Below are 12,448 nucleotides of genomic sequence, written 5' to 3'. Positions count from 1 at the left end.
TTCAAGATAGAGCCAGTAGGATTTCAGGTGCAAAGGAGAGAAGTCACAAGTGACTTTTAAGATTTTTGACCTGAGCAATTAAATGCACGAGATTGCCTTTAACCAAGATGGAAAGACTGCAGGTAAAATAGATTTAGTGAGGCAAAAATCAGGATTTCGAGTCTGGAGATATGAATTTTGAGACATCTATTAAAAATGTAAGTGGCTGGATCTCCCATCAGCGCACTCTGGCCTTTCTGGCTCCTTTCCCCTTCCTCAGACAAGTCAAGCTCTTTCCCACCTCCTGATGTCTGCATATGCCAGCCCCTCTGTCTGGAATCCCCGTCCTCCACATGGCACCCAGTCTGGCTCCCTCGATTCCTTGAGTTCTCTCGTATCACCACCTGAAAGATACTTTCTCTGACCTTCTAAAGCAGCAGCAGCCTCTGCCTCTCTCTCTTTACCTACCCCAGTTTGTCTTTTGTCACCCTCCTCCACCACACTGTATGCTCCATGAGGGCATCACCTGTTTTGTTCTTTCCTGCATCCCCTCTGCCTATACGGCACCTGACATATAATTGGTACTCAGCAAACATTTTGGAATGGATGACTTATTTGTCCAAGAGCCCAAGATAGTTACCCGATCTTTTATGTGATTTTTAAAAGGAGATCCTCACACTGGATGACATATAACCCATGGGAAGAGAGGGTTACCCATCTTGTAGACATAAAAGCTGTGCTGTATTATTTTGCAATCTGAGGGACACAGAGGACGGGGCATGTGGGAGAAGCCCAGTCATATAAATGGAAGGTCTTAGAAGTGGCTGGAGTTCAGGGCTTCCTATGCAGCCTACGTAGGCATACCTGTTAAGGACCTCACCTTGAAAGTCCCATCATCTCTGAGATGCATCATGATGCATGCTGGGGTCAGGGCAGGGGGATGGGTGGTAGGACCACTTATCAACTAACGAGAAGGCCAAAAAACCTCTCCCAGTTTCCCCGTGCCCTCCTTCACAATGCTGCTGTCATTTCCTAAAATGGACAGAGAACACATCCATCAGGTTACAGCGACTATGGGCACACACAAAAAAAGAAAACCCATTGTACCGTGAAATGCAGATCATGTCTCAGAAGGATGAGGAGAGCCAAATGGAAAATTAAATTAAGGTGTTTGAATTCACGGGCTGAATGTACTAAATCAAGGGCTGACGATTCCAGATCCTCAAACGTAGCGCGTCATTAGCGGCACCATTTAACATACTCACAATGATATTACTTCTTGGCTCCAGAACCAGAGTCACTTTCATTTCCCCTTCTTGGTGCAGGTGGCTGAGATAGAAGAGCCTCTCGCCCATCATTCTCTCCCAGGTCATCTTGCGGGTGGCGTACAGGCGGAAGCGGACAGCACAAGCAGCCACATCTCTGGGCTCCAGCTTGGCGAAGGTGACTTTCTCCTTGAAGACGGGGTTGGGCCCTCTCTGTATGTTCGTCCTGCCCCTCTGTTTCTTACTGGGCAGCAGCACGACATGCACTTGCCAGGAGTTGATGCCACTTCGGTCCTTATCTGGGAGGCCCTGTGCTCTTACGATGGTCACTGTGAGCTTCTGGCTGGCAGCTCTATATTCGAAGATGACATCCAGGCCACCACATTTTGAGATGGGCTCCGGGACCCCAGATGGCACTTGAAAATTGGTTGCATCCTGTTCCTGTTGCAGACAGAGGGAAAGATTAGGAATGGAACAATGCCTAATACATCGTGGAAAGATGGTGCCCCTCTGTGCCTCTTCAGAACCTCATTCTTTTGGACTGTTACCATATATCCCTAAACATTAGAAAGGTCTGTTTCCTGGTCTCTCTCTCCACTGGACTGTGAATCCTTTGAGGGTACAGCACTGGGCACATGGTAAGCCTTCATGAATGCTTTTGGAATGAATGAACAAAGCTTTTATATTTTGCAAAGTGCTTTCCTCTACACTGCCTCTCAAAAAAACACAATTGACCACTATCATTGAAACCAACTGAGATACTAAGTCTAAAACTAGTCAATTATGCACCTGCCAAAAGGTAACTTCCTCAAGTGCCCAGGAGAAACGGTTCAGCCTGGGCCTGTGCTCTCTGAGCCAGGACCTCCTGCAGATAAGGATCCTAATGGGGGTCACAGACAGGTGATCCTTCAGTAGATTTTCAATCTACGTGGCAGAAAATGTTCAGGACAGAGCTTCTCAAACATCCGAGTGGACTTGAATCATCTGGGAATTCTGATTCAGTAGGACTGGGGTCAGGCCTGAGATTCTGCATTTCTCAGGCCACAAGGATGTCTCAGCTGGGCTCAAATCACTCTTGGAATAGCAAGTGTTTAAACCCTGGAGACAGAACACCTGGGTTGAAATCATAACTCTACCATTGACTAGCTTTTTGGCCATGGCCAAACAGTCCAGTTGCTCTGTACTCCAGCTGAAAAATGAGCATCAAGGCACCTGCTTGATAGAGTGTTGTTGTGAGGTTTTAATAGATGTGGGGAAATACCCGGCTCAGACCAGCCTCCATAGGTATCTATTCCCATCGCTGGACTGATACTACTTATTTTCAAACACGGCCCCTCATTATGAAGTACACTTTTAGACGGCAGTTCACCTCAGCCAGTCAGATCCGATGACCTCCCTGAGAAAACTGAGCTGAACTACATTTACTTTACTATAATGAACCACCCTCTAACAAACTATTACTAATGTCAACATAATTTGATTTTTTTCCTCTGAAGGCATGCCTCTTACTCATAACTAAACTTTGGTTTGATTCTTATTGTAAATCAGAAGCAGTTCTTCTTTATGTAACCGAACACCAACTTTGCTAATTCAAAGAACTCTTTGTTTTTAAAAATATAATGATACACTTCAAAAATGCATGTTCATCAATGAAACTTTCCCATAGATCTAGGTGAAAAAGTGCATGGTTCTCTGGAATGAGACGTGCTTAGGAATCCCAGGTCCATCACTTACAACCTTTAGGACATTGGGCAAATTATTTAATCCTTCTCACTTTCTGTTTTCCTCAACAGCAAAAGGGGGATGATACCTACTTTATAAGGTTGCTGTGAAAATTAAAGGACTTGACACATAGTAGACATCTAATAATTGCCCTCTCTTTTAAGATTCACATTAATCTACCACGAAAATTTAGGCTTCTTGCAAAATAAGGGAAGCTTTTTACATCCTTTCCTCTGAGCATGCATTCATGTGTGAGTGTTTCTATTCAGAGGTACTTAGTTTCAAGTGATAAAAGTGGTTGCTATAGAGACTTCTGAATACAACTGACTAGTGTAGATATAATATTAGAAGCAAGTCTCCAAGGAGTTAGGCTAACTCAAAAACCAAGTCACAGTCTTCCGTTCGAACTCCCATCTATTTTAGCCTACCTTTGGTCATCTCCATATTGCTTGCTGGACCATAAGTAGTTACAGCTAACATCCACTAAGCCCTCCCTTATGCCAGGTACCACACTAAACCCTTTATGGACTGTAAAAGCCCACTCTTATGCACTTCAGAACTTCTTGGCCTCCCCTCCTGTTCCATTTTCCCCTACAGGCTGTCTGGGCTCTAAGTGGCTTCTCCCTGGCACAATGCAACAAAGTCTTGCCTCCCTCCCCTGCAAGGTAACTCTCAGCTCCCACCACAGGCCTCTCCTTTGATGTAAAGGCTTGGAAGTTTACAGAATCCTGCTTGGCACTCATGTATATAAAGTCCAGAGTTGGGGGGTGGGGTGGTGGTGTTAATGCCCCATGCAGTAAATTTTTCTCCCCTTGGACAGATGTCCTGAGACTAGTTTATACAGCTTCTTAGGGTATGGTTTCACAAGAGCAAGCCATGAGTCACAATTAGTGGTAGCCAACTCCATTAGACATTCTCATACCGGCTCTACCTTCCCTGCCTCACTCTCCTCGTCCTTCACTCTTGTTGCCGGGAATTGCATGTCCTAACAAAGTAGGCTCTGCTTTTGGGAAATCCAGCTAAGAAACATCTTTTTTTTTTTTTTTTTTTGTGGTACGCGGGCTTCTCACTGTTGTGGCCTCTCCCGTTGGGGAGCACAGGCTCCGGACGCGCAGGTTCAGCGGCCATGGCTTACGGGCCCAGCCCCTCCGTGGCATGTGGGATCTTCCCGGACCAGGGCGTGAACCCGTGTCCCCTGCATCGGCAGGCGGACTCTCAACCACTGCGCCACCAGGGAAGCCCCAGAAACATCTTTTTAGACATTCATATTAACCTAATGAGGTAGGTATTTCAATATCTTCATTTTATGGGAGAGGAAACTAAGGCTTAGAATGGCTAAATAACTTAACTCCTTGCCCCCAGTATCATATGCCCAGCCAGAATTACCCAGGATTCACCAGTATTAATGCTCAAAGTCCCAAGCTTTACGGGGAACCATGATGTTTACCTTCTTCCCCCACAAACCTTTCACCCTAGCTATTTATAAGTATAGTAAGTGTGTGAGATGAAGAGGGGATAAGATGGACACATCTTATTGGAAGTTGGAAACTTCCAACTTATTGGAAGTTGGGAGCTGGAAACACACACTACTTTGAATTTCATATCCTTTTAGGCCCCTGCTCTTGATATTAACTAACAGTTCCTAGTTTTGTCATCAACTTCAATGCCAAGGTTAAAATATCCTAGTTAATAAGCATCTTCCCACTTATCTATCAGGCTCTCTGTTCAGATAAGTGCTCACTCCATCTGCAGGTTTGTGGTGAAGTCCTGGGGAAAGGGTCTTAAATAACTGTCCTACGAAACTTGAATCTGACGCCACTCCAGGCAATGGCCAGGCTCTGGATGGGGACAGTCCAAGCTGTGGTCCGTGAAAACTGGGCTTTGTGGCCCCTTCCTGGGCTGATCTGAGACCAAGATTTGTGAAGGCTGATATTTTTATAGCAATTAATTATTTCAACACACTCTACCTATCACCAGGCAACTAAAGGCGCTCCTCTTGTGGGTACTGTTAATACCACTAATCCATCTGACCTTCCTGCGAGGCAAAAATCTCTTCATTTTTATCCCCATTTGGCAGATTTTAATTAACTTCTCAAGGCCAATCAGTTAATCAGTGGAAAGCGGAGATGAAAAGTGGGACAGCTGCCTCTCTGTGCACTCAAAATCACCAGCCACCCTCCCATCGTCTTCCCTGCCAAGCCTTAGGTCTGCAGGAAAAAGTCGACAGCCGTTTCCGGCAGAGAAGAGCAGGGCTTGCAAACCCATCAGCCTAACAGGTAGTCACACTGCATGACCAGTTCCCTTCTGAGGCAAAATAAATGATTCCTTTAGCTCTCGTATCCTGGGTTTTTCTTTACGATGGGAATACTTGTGTCACCTTGTCAAAACCCATGAAGATATAAAGATTTTCTATCAAACCGAAAGGCTTTCTGTTTTAGCAAGATAGTGTTAATGTCATCTGTGTGGCCCAAAGTAAACAGAACCACAGTGTGTTCCCGATGCCAGATACGCAGGGGAAGACAGGCTTCTTAATACAGTTAAGAGGCAAATAAATCAATTCTTAAAAGGCGAGCTAAGCCTGCAACGCAGGCATTTACGGGAACTGCCTCCGAGCTGCATCTGAGGTTCTACTGTAGGAGCACCAAATTACAGTTTTTGTCTCAAAATAGATAGGAGGTTGAATGGAGCACACAGAGATGTCTGGGTATTTTTGGAGTCTGAGAACATTTAGTGCCCTCAACACCAAATCTTCTACTAAAGCTCCATGAGGCAGGTAAATGGGAGGTTACCTGGAGAAAGCGATTCCAAGGCTAATGGTACAGTTATCAAGGGGAGAGACTGTCAATAGGCAGGTAAACAGTTCCGTTTTGTTGTTGTGGCGAGAGAGCCAAAAAGAATAGTATTTTTAAACATTAAATGTTAGTGTGTGGGATGTGATATGACTCTTGGCAGTAAACTGGTAGGGAAGCACAATTTTTTTTACAAAACGTGTAAGGTTGATAGCTTTGAGGGTCTCTGTATGAAGGTTTGCTTTTAACCAGCCACAAGCCACCTATCTGTGTGGCCACTTCCGGTCCTCAGCAGTAACACAACACCCAGGCACACATGCACCTGTGCCATCTCCTTAGGCGCTCTCTACATGCCCCAGTGCCTTAGCAGTCAGGCTTTGAAACATAACTATCTGTGATTATTTTTCTTCTCCTTGATTTGGAGAAGCATTTGAGCATTTGGTGTTTATGACAGTCCAGGTCCTAATAAGAGATGCGTCCTGTTTCTTTTCTCAGTCAGACTGATACTAACAAAATCCATCCACCCTTCTCCTTCCTCTGTTCGCACAAATTAAAAGTTTCATAGAGTTACGTGACTTATTTCATCAAAATTAATTTCAAAGTAGATACTAGACACCACTATTTAATATCTCTTAATGTCACAGAATCATAATCAGAGGGGTCTAGCTAATAAAGAATAACCATAAGTGCCTGTAAGGTAAAACAATGTTTGTAAATTCTTATCACGGTGCCTGACACATAGTAATTGCTCAAAAATGGTAGTTTCTATCATCGTCACCTCCAGTCATACTTCTGGGTGTTTAGGCATATTCGAGAGTAAGTTTCAACTGAAAAAGAAATTTAGACGACGCGTCTTTTATCAGAGATTTATCCAAAAAGCAAAGTCAATGGCCAGAGGATCATGATAGACTAATGCCATCGCCTAGATCTTCAATTCAGTTCGGAGCTAACAAATATGTTCATACTGTAAGATCTTCCTCATGATATCTTGTATAATCTCATTTGCAGGGGCATTGTATTTTAGTTTCATTTTCGAATAATTCTCACATGCAAAGAATCATAACTCAAGATTTGGTGTAAATAAAAATAAACTCCATTTAATTGAAACCACGAAGGAAATAATCCAGTCTCCCTAAAGAACTAAAAACCCGTTATATATATAAAAAAGAAGCCTGATGGTTGCTGGGTTCATTCTGCCACCATGCTTCTTTTTATTTTTCCATTTTGATAGATTCCACTTATATATGATTCTTTTATTGGCACACATAAGGGCTGGGCCTTGGTCATCTGAACAAAAAATATATTTCCATTAAAGGCTCTTAAGGTGTTTGTTCTTCAAAGCAATGCTTCCTTCTTTTGGAGAAAGTTTTTCTTGAGGGATGGAGGAGGGGAGAAAGAGGGGTGGGGGACGGAAAAGGGGGAAGGGAGAGGGGAGGGGAAGGAGAACGACCAACCAGAGAGCACACAATACTCGAGCAAGAAAAAAATGGAAAACAAGCAACTTGCCTCTGGACTCCACACGGAGGAGCTGTCAGTGGCATAGGAATCTTCAAATCTCCGGTTATTAAAAGCTGTCTCCATCTCCAAGCTGCCCTGTGTGGACTGCCGGCTGAGGCTGCGGACCACGCGGGTCTCTTGGGGAGATGTGCCATGGTGCCTGGTGTCCCCCACCTCACGAGGGGACTGTGAGTGGGCAGAGATGCGGTCATCTTCGCCATAAGACAGATTCTCAGAATAAGTCAGTTGGCTGGCTCCATCCAAACCTAAATTTGCAAAAAGGAAACTCTTTCAAATATATTATCATGTTTCACCTTTTTATCTAGAGAAAATGAGCAGTAGCAACTACACCAATCAAGTCTGCAAAAACAAACTCACTAAACAACACCTGCAGAAACATACTTTCATCTATATGGTAGATAAATTTGGTCCATAAAATCGAAACCCATTAGTTCATTATGTAGAGTACAAGAAGGTTTAATGCTTTATAATAATATGAGTATAAAGGATGAGTATTATGTGGATAAAATAAACACATTAGCATTTGGTTGGAGCTAAAGACCACAAGACCTTTGGGATGAATCTAGAAAGCAAGAATAGTAATCAGCTATAGAGATCATACGTTTTCCTGGCTTTACCATTCTTCCGTCTCTCTTCCACGTTCGCCATATAACCCTCTGCTCAAAAGGCTTCAGTGGTTCTCTCAAGCAAAAAGTTCTCTACTTAATCCATGGAAAGAACACTGGACCTGGATTCCTATGATCTGACTTTAAATCCTAGCTCTGCATTAAGAACCTGAACAACATTTGAACTGCCTTAACCTTTGTTTTCTTATCTATAAAATGATGATAAAAGCCATCAGAGAGTCATTGTGGACACATGAAATAATATCTGCCTGGCAACCACCAGCCCTCCCATAAATTTTAGCCTTGCTGACCTGTCTGGCCTCAACCAACCCAGCAAATCCCATTTGCTATACTACCTCCCAACTCACAGACACCTGTGGTCTCACAGGTCCATGAAAATGTTAGCTGTGTATTTTGGTTCACAGCGGTCCTCAAGCCCTCCCTCCTGTCCTTTCCTTCCTGTCCATCCAAAGCCCTGACAACTCCTGAATCTTCCCTGACTCCTTCAGGCTCAGTGTCTTTCTCAGGCTTCGTGTCATCCTATTCTCTTTCTCTTCATCCCCTTCCTCTTCCTCAGTGTCCAGGTTACCCTCAGATAATAAGGAAAAACTGACAGGGTCTCCCTAAGCAACAGCTTTCACCCTAACTTGCTTCCACATCCAGAAAGTAGACAACGATGTCATATCTCTTGGGCCTCTACTCTTCTCCAGTGGGCCCCATCCCAGGATGATAGAAAATTAGAGATATAGACAGGATTAGTGAGGATGACAAAGTATATACGGTAAATTCAGCTCTTATTTACACACCGTATGATAGCAATTGCTCCCATAGTTGGTCTTAAAATCCGAGCTAAAACATAACGTCCTTGAAGGCGCTAAGCCACATCTGTATACTGCATAGTCTTTATCTACCAGTGGGTTTTACTAAATCTCAAATAACTTTAAATGCTAGGCAGATAAAAAATATTTGAAACAGTCAGGTGTGCAGCAATATCGAGTGGTGGTGACGTGGTTTAGCAGACAATATATGACCCACCTACAATAAACACCCAAATTTTAAAATACGTTATCACCCTATGCAGACCATATAAAAACATCTTTGGGAAGACTTGGTTTTCAGGGCACAACTTCAGACTCCTGATTTGGGATTTTGCCAAACCATGGCAAGCCATTGAGATGTTCCCCACCTGCCCTGTTATTCTTAATAATTCACTTCAGGCCTCTTGGAAGCTCTGTCATAGGGCACCTAACATCTTTACATTCACATTTTCCGTTATTTGGCAAATGCCCTTAAAAATGGCCACAGAAAATGACAGAACGAGGGGTATTCCATATGCAAAAACCCCATAACACAAAGCAGAATTTTCTCTCAGGCTCTAATTAGCCCATCCATTCCTCACATACACGAACACTAAAATGTCCTATTAAACAGTGGGTCATTCATCAACGTGTGTAGCACCCAGCAGGATCTCAGCACAAAATCTAACTTTGCCAAGAAATTACCCCCATAAAATTGTCTCATGACTTCACTCCTACGGTGATAATACTTAGATCAGTAATAATGGAATTTTCAAAAGCTACATTAAAGCCTTGAAAAGCTATTCATAACTGAAAAACATAAGAACTATATTAATGTAACAAACCATTTTCCTTGACAGACAAGCAAGGAATGAATTAGAAAGGCAAATCTGGGGGACAAGTCAAGTTGCAAGGAGGGGTGAGGGGAAAGGTGATTCACTGTTACATAAAGCAGTCTTCCTGTGCTTTAAGTTAAAGAAGGTCATGTCACCTTAAACACATATGGAAAAGTAATTGCCTGTTGTCGAGAAATGTATCCTGGCTTCTTAGAAATTACAGGGCATAAGTATGTCACATCAACCATATTTATTTTAGTAGAGGAACGTTTTTAGTTCATATCCCATTTTGATGGAGTGTAAACCTATTATCCAATTACTTTCTTTCTACTCCCAGACCCCTCCCTCCATCACCCATATACCAATACTTTTGCTAACCATCTGTGGTGGTCAGTTTTACGTGTCAACTTGGCTATAGGCCTCAATTATTCAATCAAACAGTAATTTAGGAGTTACTGTGAAGGCGTGTTGTAGGTGTAATTAAAGCCCTTAAGCAACTGACTTTCAGTAGAGGGGATTATACTACATAATCAGTCCACTGAAAGGCCTTAAGAGGAGAACTTAGGCATCCCTGGAGGACAAGCAATTTCATCTATGGACTGAAGTTTCATCTCCTTCCTGAGAGTTGCAGCCTATCCTTCCCAGCAGCCTGTCCTGTGGATTTCAGAGCTGCGTATTCCAGTGGCCGACACAGCCCCTACAATCGCGTAAGTCACTTCTTTGCAATAAATCTCTTGAAATATTATATATATATATATATATATCTATATCTCACCCTGAAATCCCCTTCATATCTGATTGATACAATCTTGCTTGATATACCATCCTAAACAAAAGTGGGCACAGATTCTGGGGATGATTGACCTGTTTTAAATGACACCAGGAAGGTAATGACTAGCTTCTATGAAACACCCTAAGAACTAAATATTTCACAAGCAAAAATAAGGCTTTGCTCAAAACAAAAAGCCCAATGAGTGGGCTATTATTCTGCAGCCCACCTTTCGTGCGTAAAGACCTCAGGCACAACTTCTGATTCAGATCACTTGGCTCAAACCCTCTTTGACATTATCAGGAATACAGGGACAATGAATGCACAATAACACTAAATCAGATATGTGAGACAGGAGAGAACTTGCCTGGAATATGAAGATTTTTTACGTGGGTTTGGACCTTGAATTTCACGGGTCCAACATTTTGAATGCATTTTTTAAGTGAAACAATTGTCTACAATTAAATTTGATCTTAGAAAATTGTGTTTAAGGTAGAGGGAAAAATAGCTAAATAGATAGAGAATAGGCACCGAAAAACAGATCCTCTCTGGGGTTCATGCTTAATCTTTTCCTTATTCTTTACTGCCGATGCAAATTCACTGATCTAAAGATGAACAAAAAAAAGGACACAGAAAAAAAATCATGCAATAAAAATTACATTAACATTTCCATGGCATTTGATAACCTAAAATTTAGCACACAGTTAATCATTCCTATGAAAATCCTGATGATTCTCTCCCAAATCTACAGGTAATTCATTGAATGTAGTGGACATTTTCCTCCATCCGATAGAGAAAAATTTAGCCTTTCTATCACCATCTGTCAAAAACTTCAGAATTGCACCAGTTATGACAAAAGTTGTTGCTAATTCCAGGAAGGGTGAGGGCTAGAGTGTTTGTGAGAACTCTCAGAACAGCAGCCATTTGTATAAATCAAAATCTAGACACTTGGGCTTCTGGGAAATGGGGCCATTAGCTTTAGAATTAAACAAGCTACTGTAGGGGATCAGCTGCTATTAACTTTCATTAGCTAACATTTGCCGTCTCAGTGGAGAGAGAGGAATGCTGTGATGTAACAGCAGAGAAAGAGAAAACAGGAGAGGGGGTGAGGAGATGACAGAGGGCCATTAGCTACTGCTACTGTGCTTTGGTTACATCCGGAGTTTATCTCCTGGCTTACCTGGGGCTAAAAAGGAGAGCAGTAAAATGTTACGTAGGCCCATGCCAATAAGTAAAATTACATGATGGTCAGCAAATTATTATATTCCTGCTGAAAAATAGGGTTCTTTTTATTAATTTTCCTCTTTTCCCCCTGCTCATCCACATCACCAAATCAGAAATTTCTTCTCTGTTACCTTCTCTCAATCCTGCACTCTCCTTTTTGTCTTTCTACTACTAAGTGTTGAAAAACAAGGAAGATCAACTATGCCCCCACTGGTTGGACGGACCACAGGCCCAATGGAAAGAAGAAGATTAGAGAACCCAGGTCATTTAGACCAGGTCACTACAGTGGACAGTATGACATTTTCTCTGGCTTTTTACCAAATACACTTCACAGACCCTTCCCTGTTCCAACGTCCTGTGCCTATTCAGGGTTCTGGACATAAAGGAGTTGGAGAGATGCCTGACCTTCGCTGGGGAAAGCACTAAGAAATATCATACTGTTCTTTTCCTAGGTTCTTCTGTGTGCATGGTGGGGAGGGAGAAGGACCCTTGACAAGGCCCACCCGCAGTCACAGCCTGTGCTCACCCTACCTCTGAGTGTCCTCCTCTCCCTTTGTGAAAGGTAAACTTACGATGAAGATGGAGGCTGGCATAAAACCTGCTCTGACCCATGAATTCTCACACGGGCTGGGGTCCAGAAACTACAGGGAATGAGGGACGGTGTGCCAGGCATGTGTTGTTTGAAAAAGGTTATTTAATATTATTATAACACATATTTTTATTTGGAAGATAAAACACACCTACTGTTTTAATATTACAAACTATCGAAAGTAAGGCTTCAAAAATCTGAGGTTACATAGATATATGGAAAATAGACTCTACGTTTCCAAATGGGAGGAAAGGCACAGAAGTGCAATGTCAGCAGACAGCTATGTAAAATTTTTGTCCTCGTCAGAAGGCAACAAGATTTTACAAAGCTTGGTAAATACCGTTATAGTCGTTAG

The 12,448-nt window shown here is 42.6% G+C and overlaps 1 protein-coding gene across 1 annotated transcript in view; it reads right to left on the bottom strand.

The window, feature by feature from the left end:
* SYT16 (synaptotagmin 16) overlaps positions 1–12,448 on the bottom strand; it is a 254,315-nt gene that overhangs the window by 33,327 nt on the left and 208,540 nt on the right. Inside the window, exons 4-5 of the mRNA XM_049706429.1 lie at positions 7,262–7,518; positions 1,245–1,685 (exon numbers count right to left, since the gene is read on the bottom strand). Coding sequence (XP_049562386.1) covers positions 1,245–1,685; positions 7,262–7,518 — 698 coding nt within the window. The remainder of the gene's footprint in view (positions 1–1,244; positions 1,686–7,261; positions 7,519–12,448) is intronic.

The sequence above is a fragment of the Orcinus orca genome, chromosome 2, assembly GCF_937001465.1.
Source record: "Orcinus orca chromosome 2, mOrcOrc1.1, whole genome shotgun sequence".
NCBI lineage: Eukaryota > Metazoa > Chordata > Mammalia > Artiodactyla > Delphinidae > Orcinus > Orcinus orca.
Note: the sequence above shows the minus strand (reverse complement) of the source record. Positions and strands in the feature narration are given on the sequence as shown.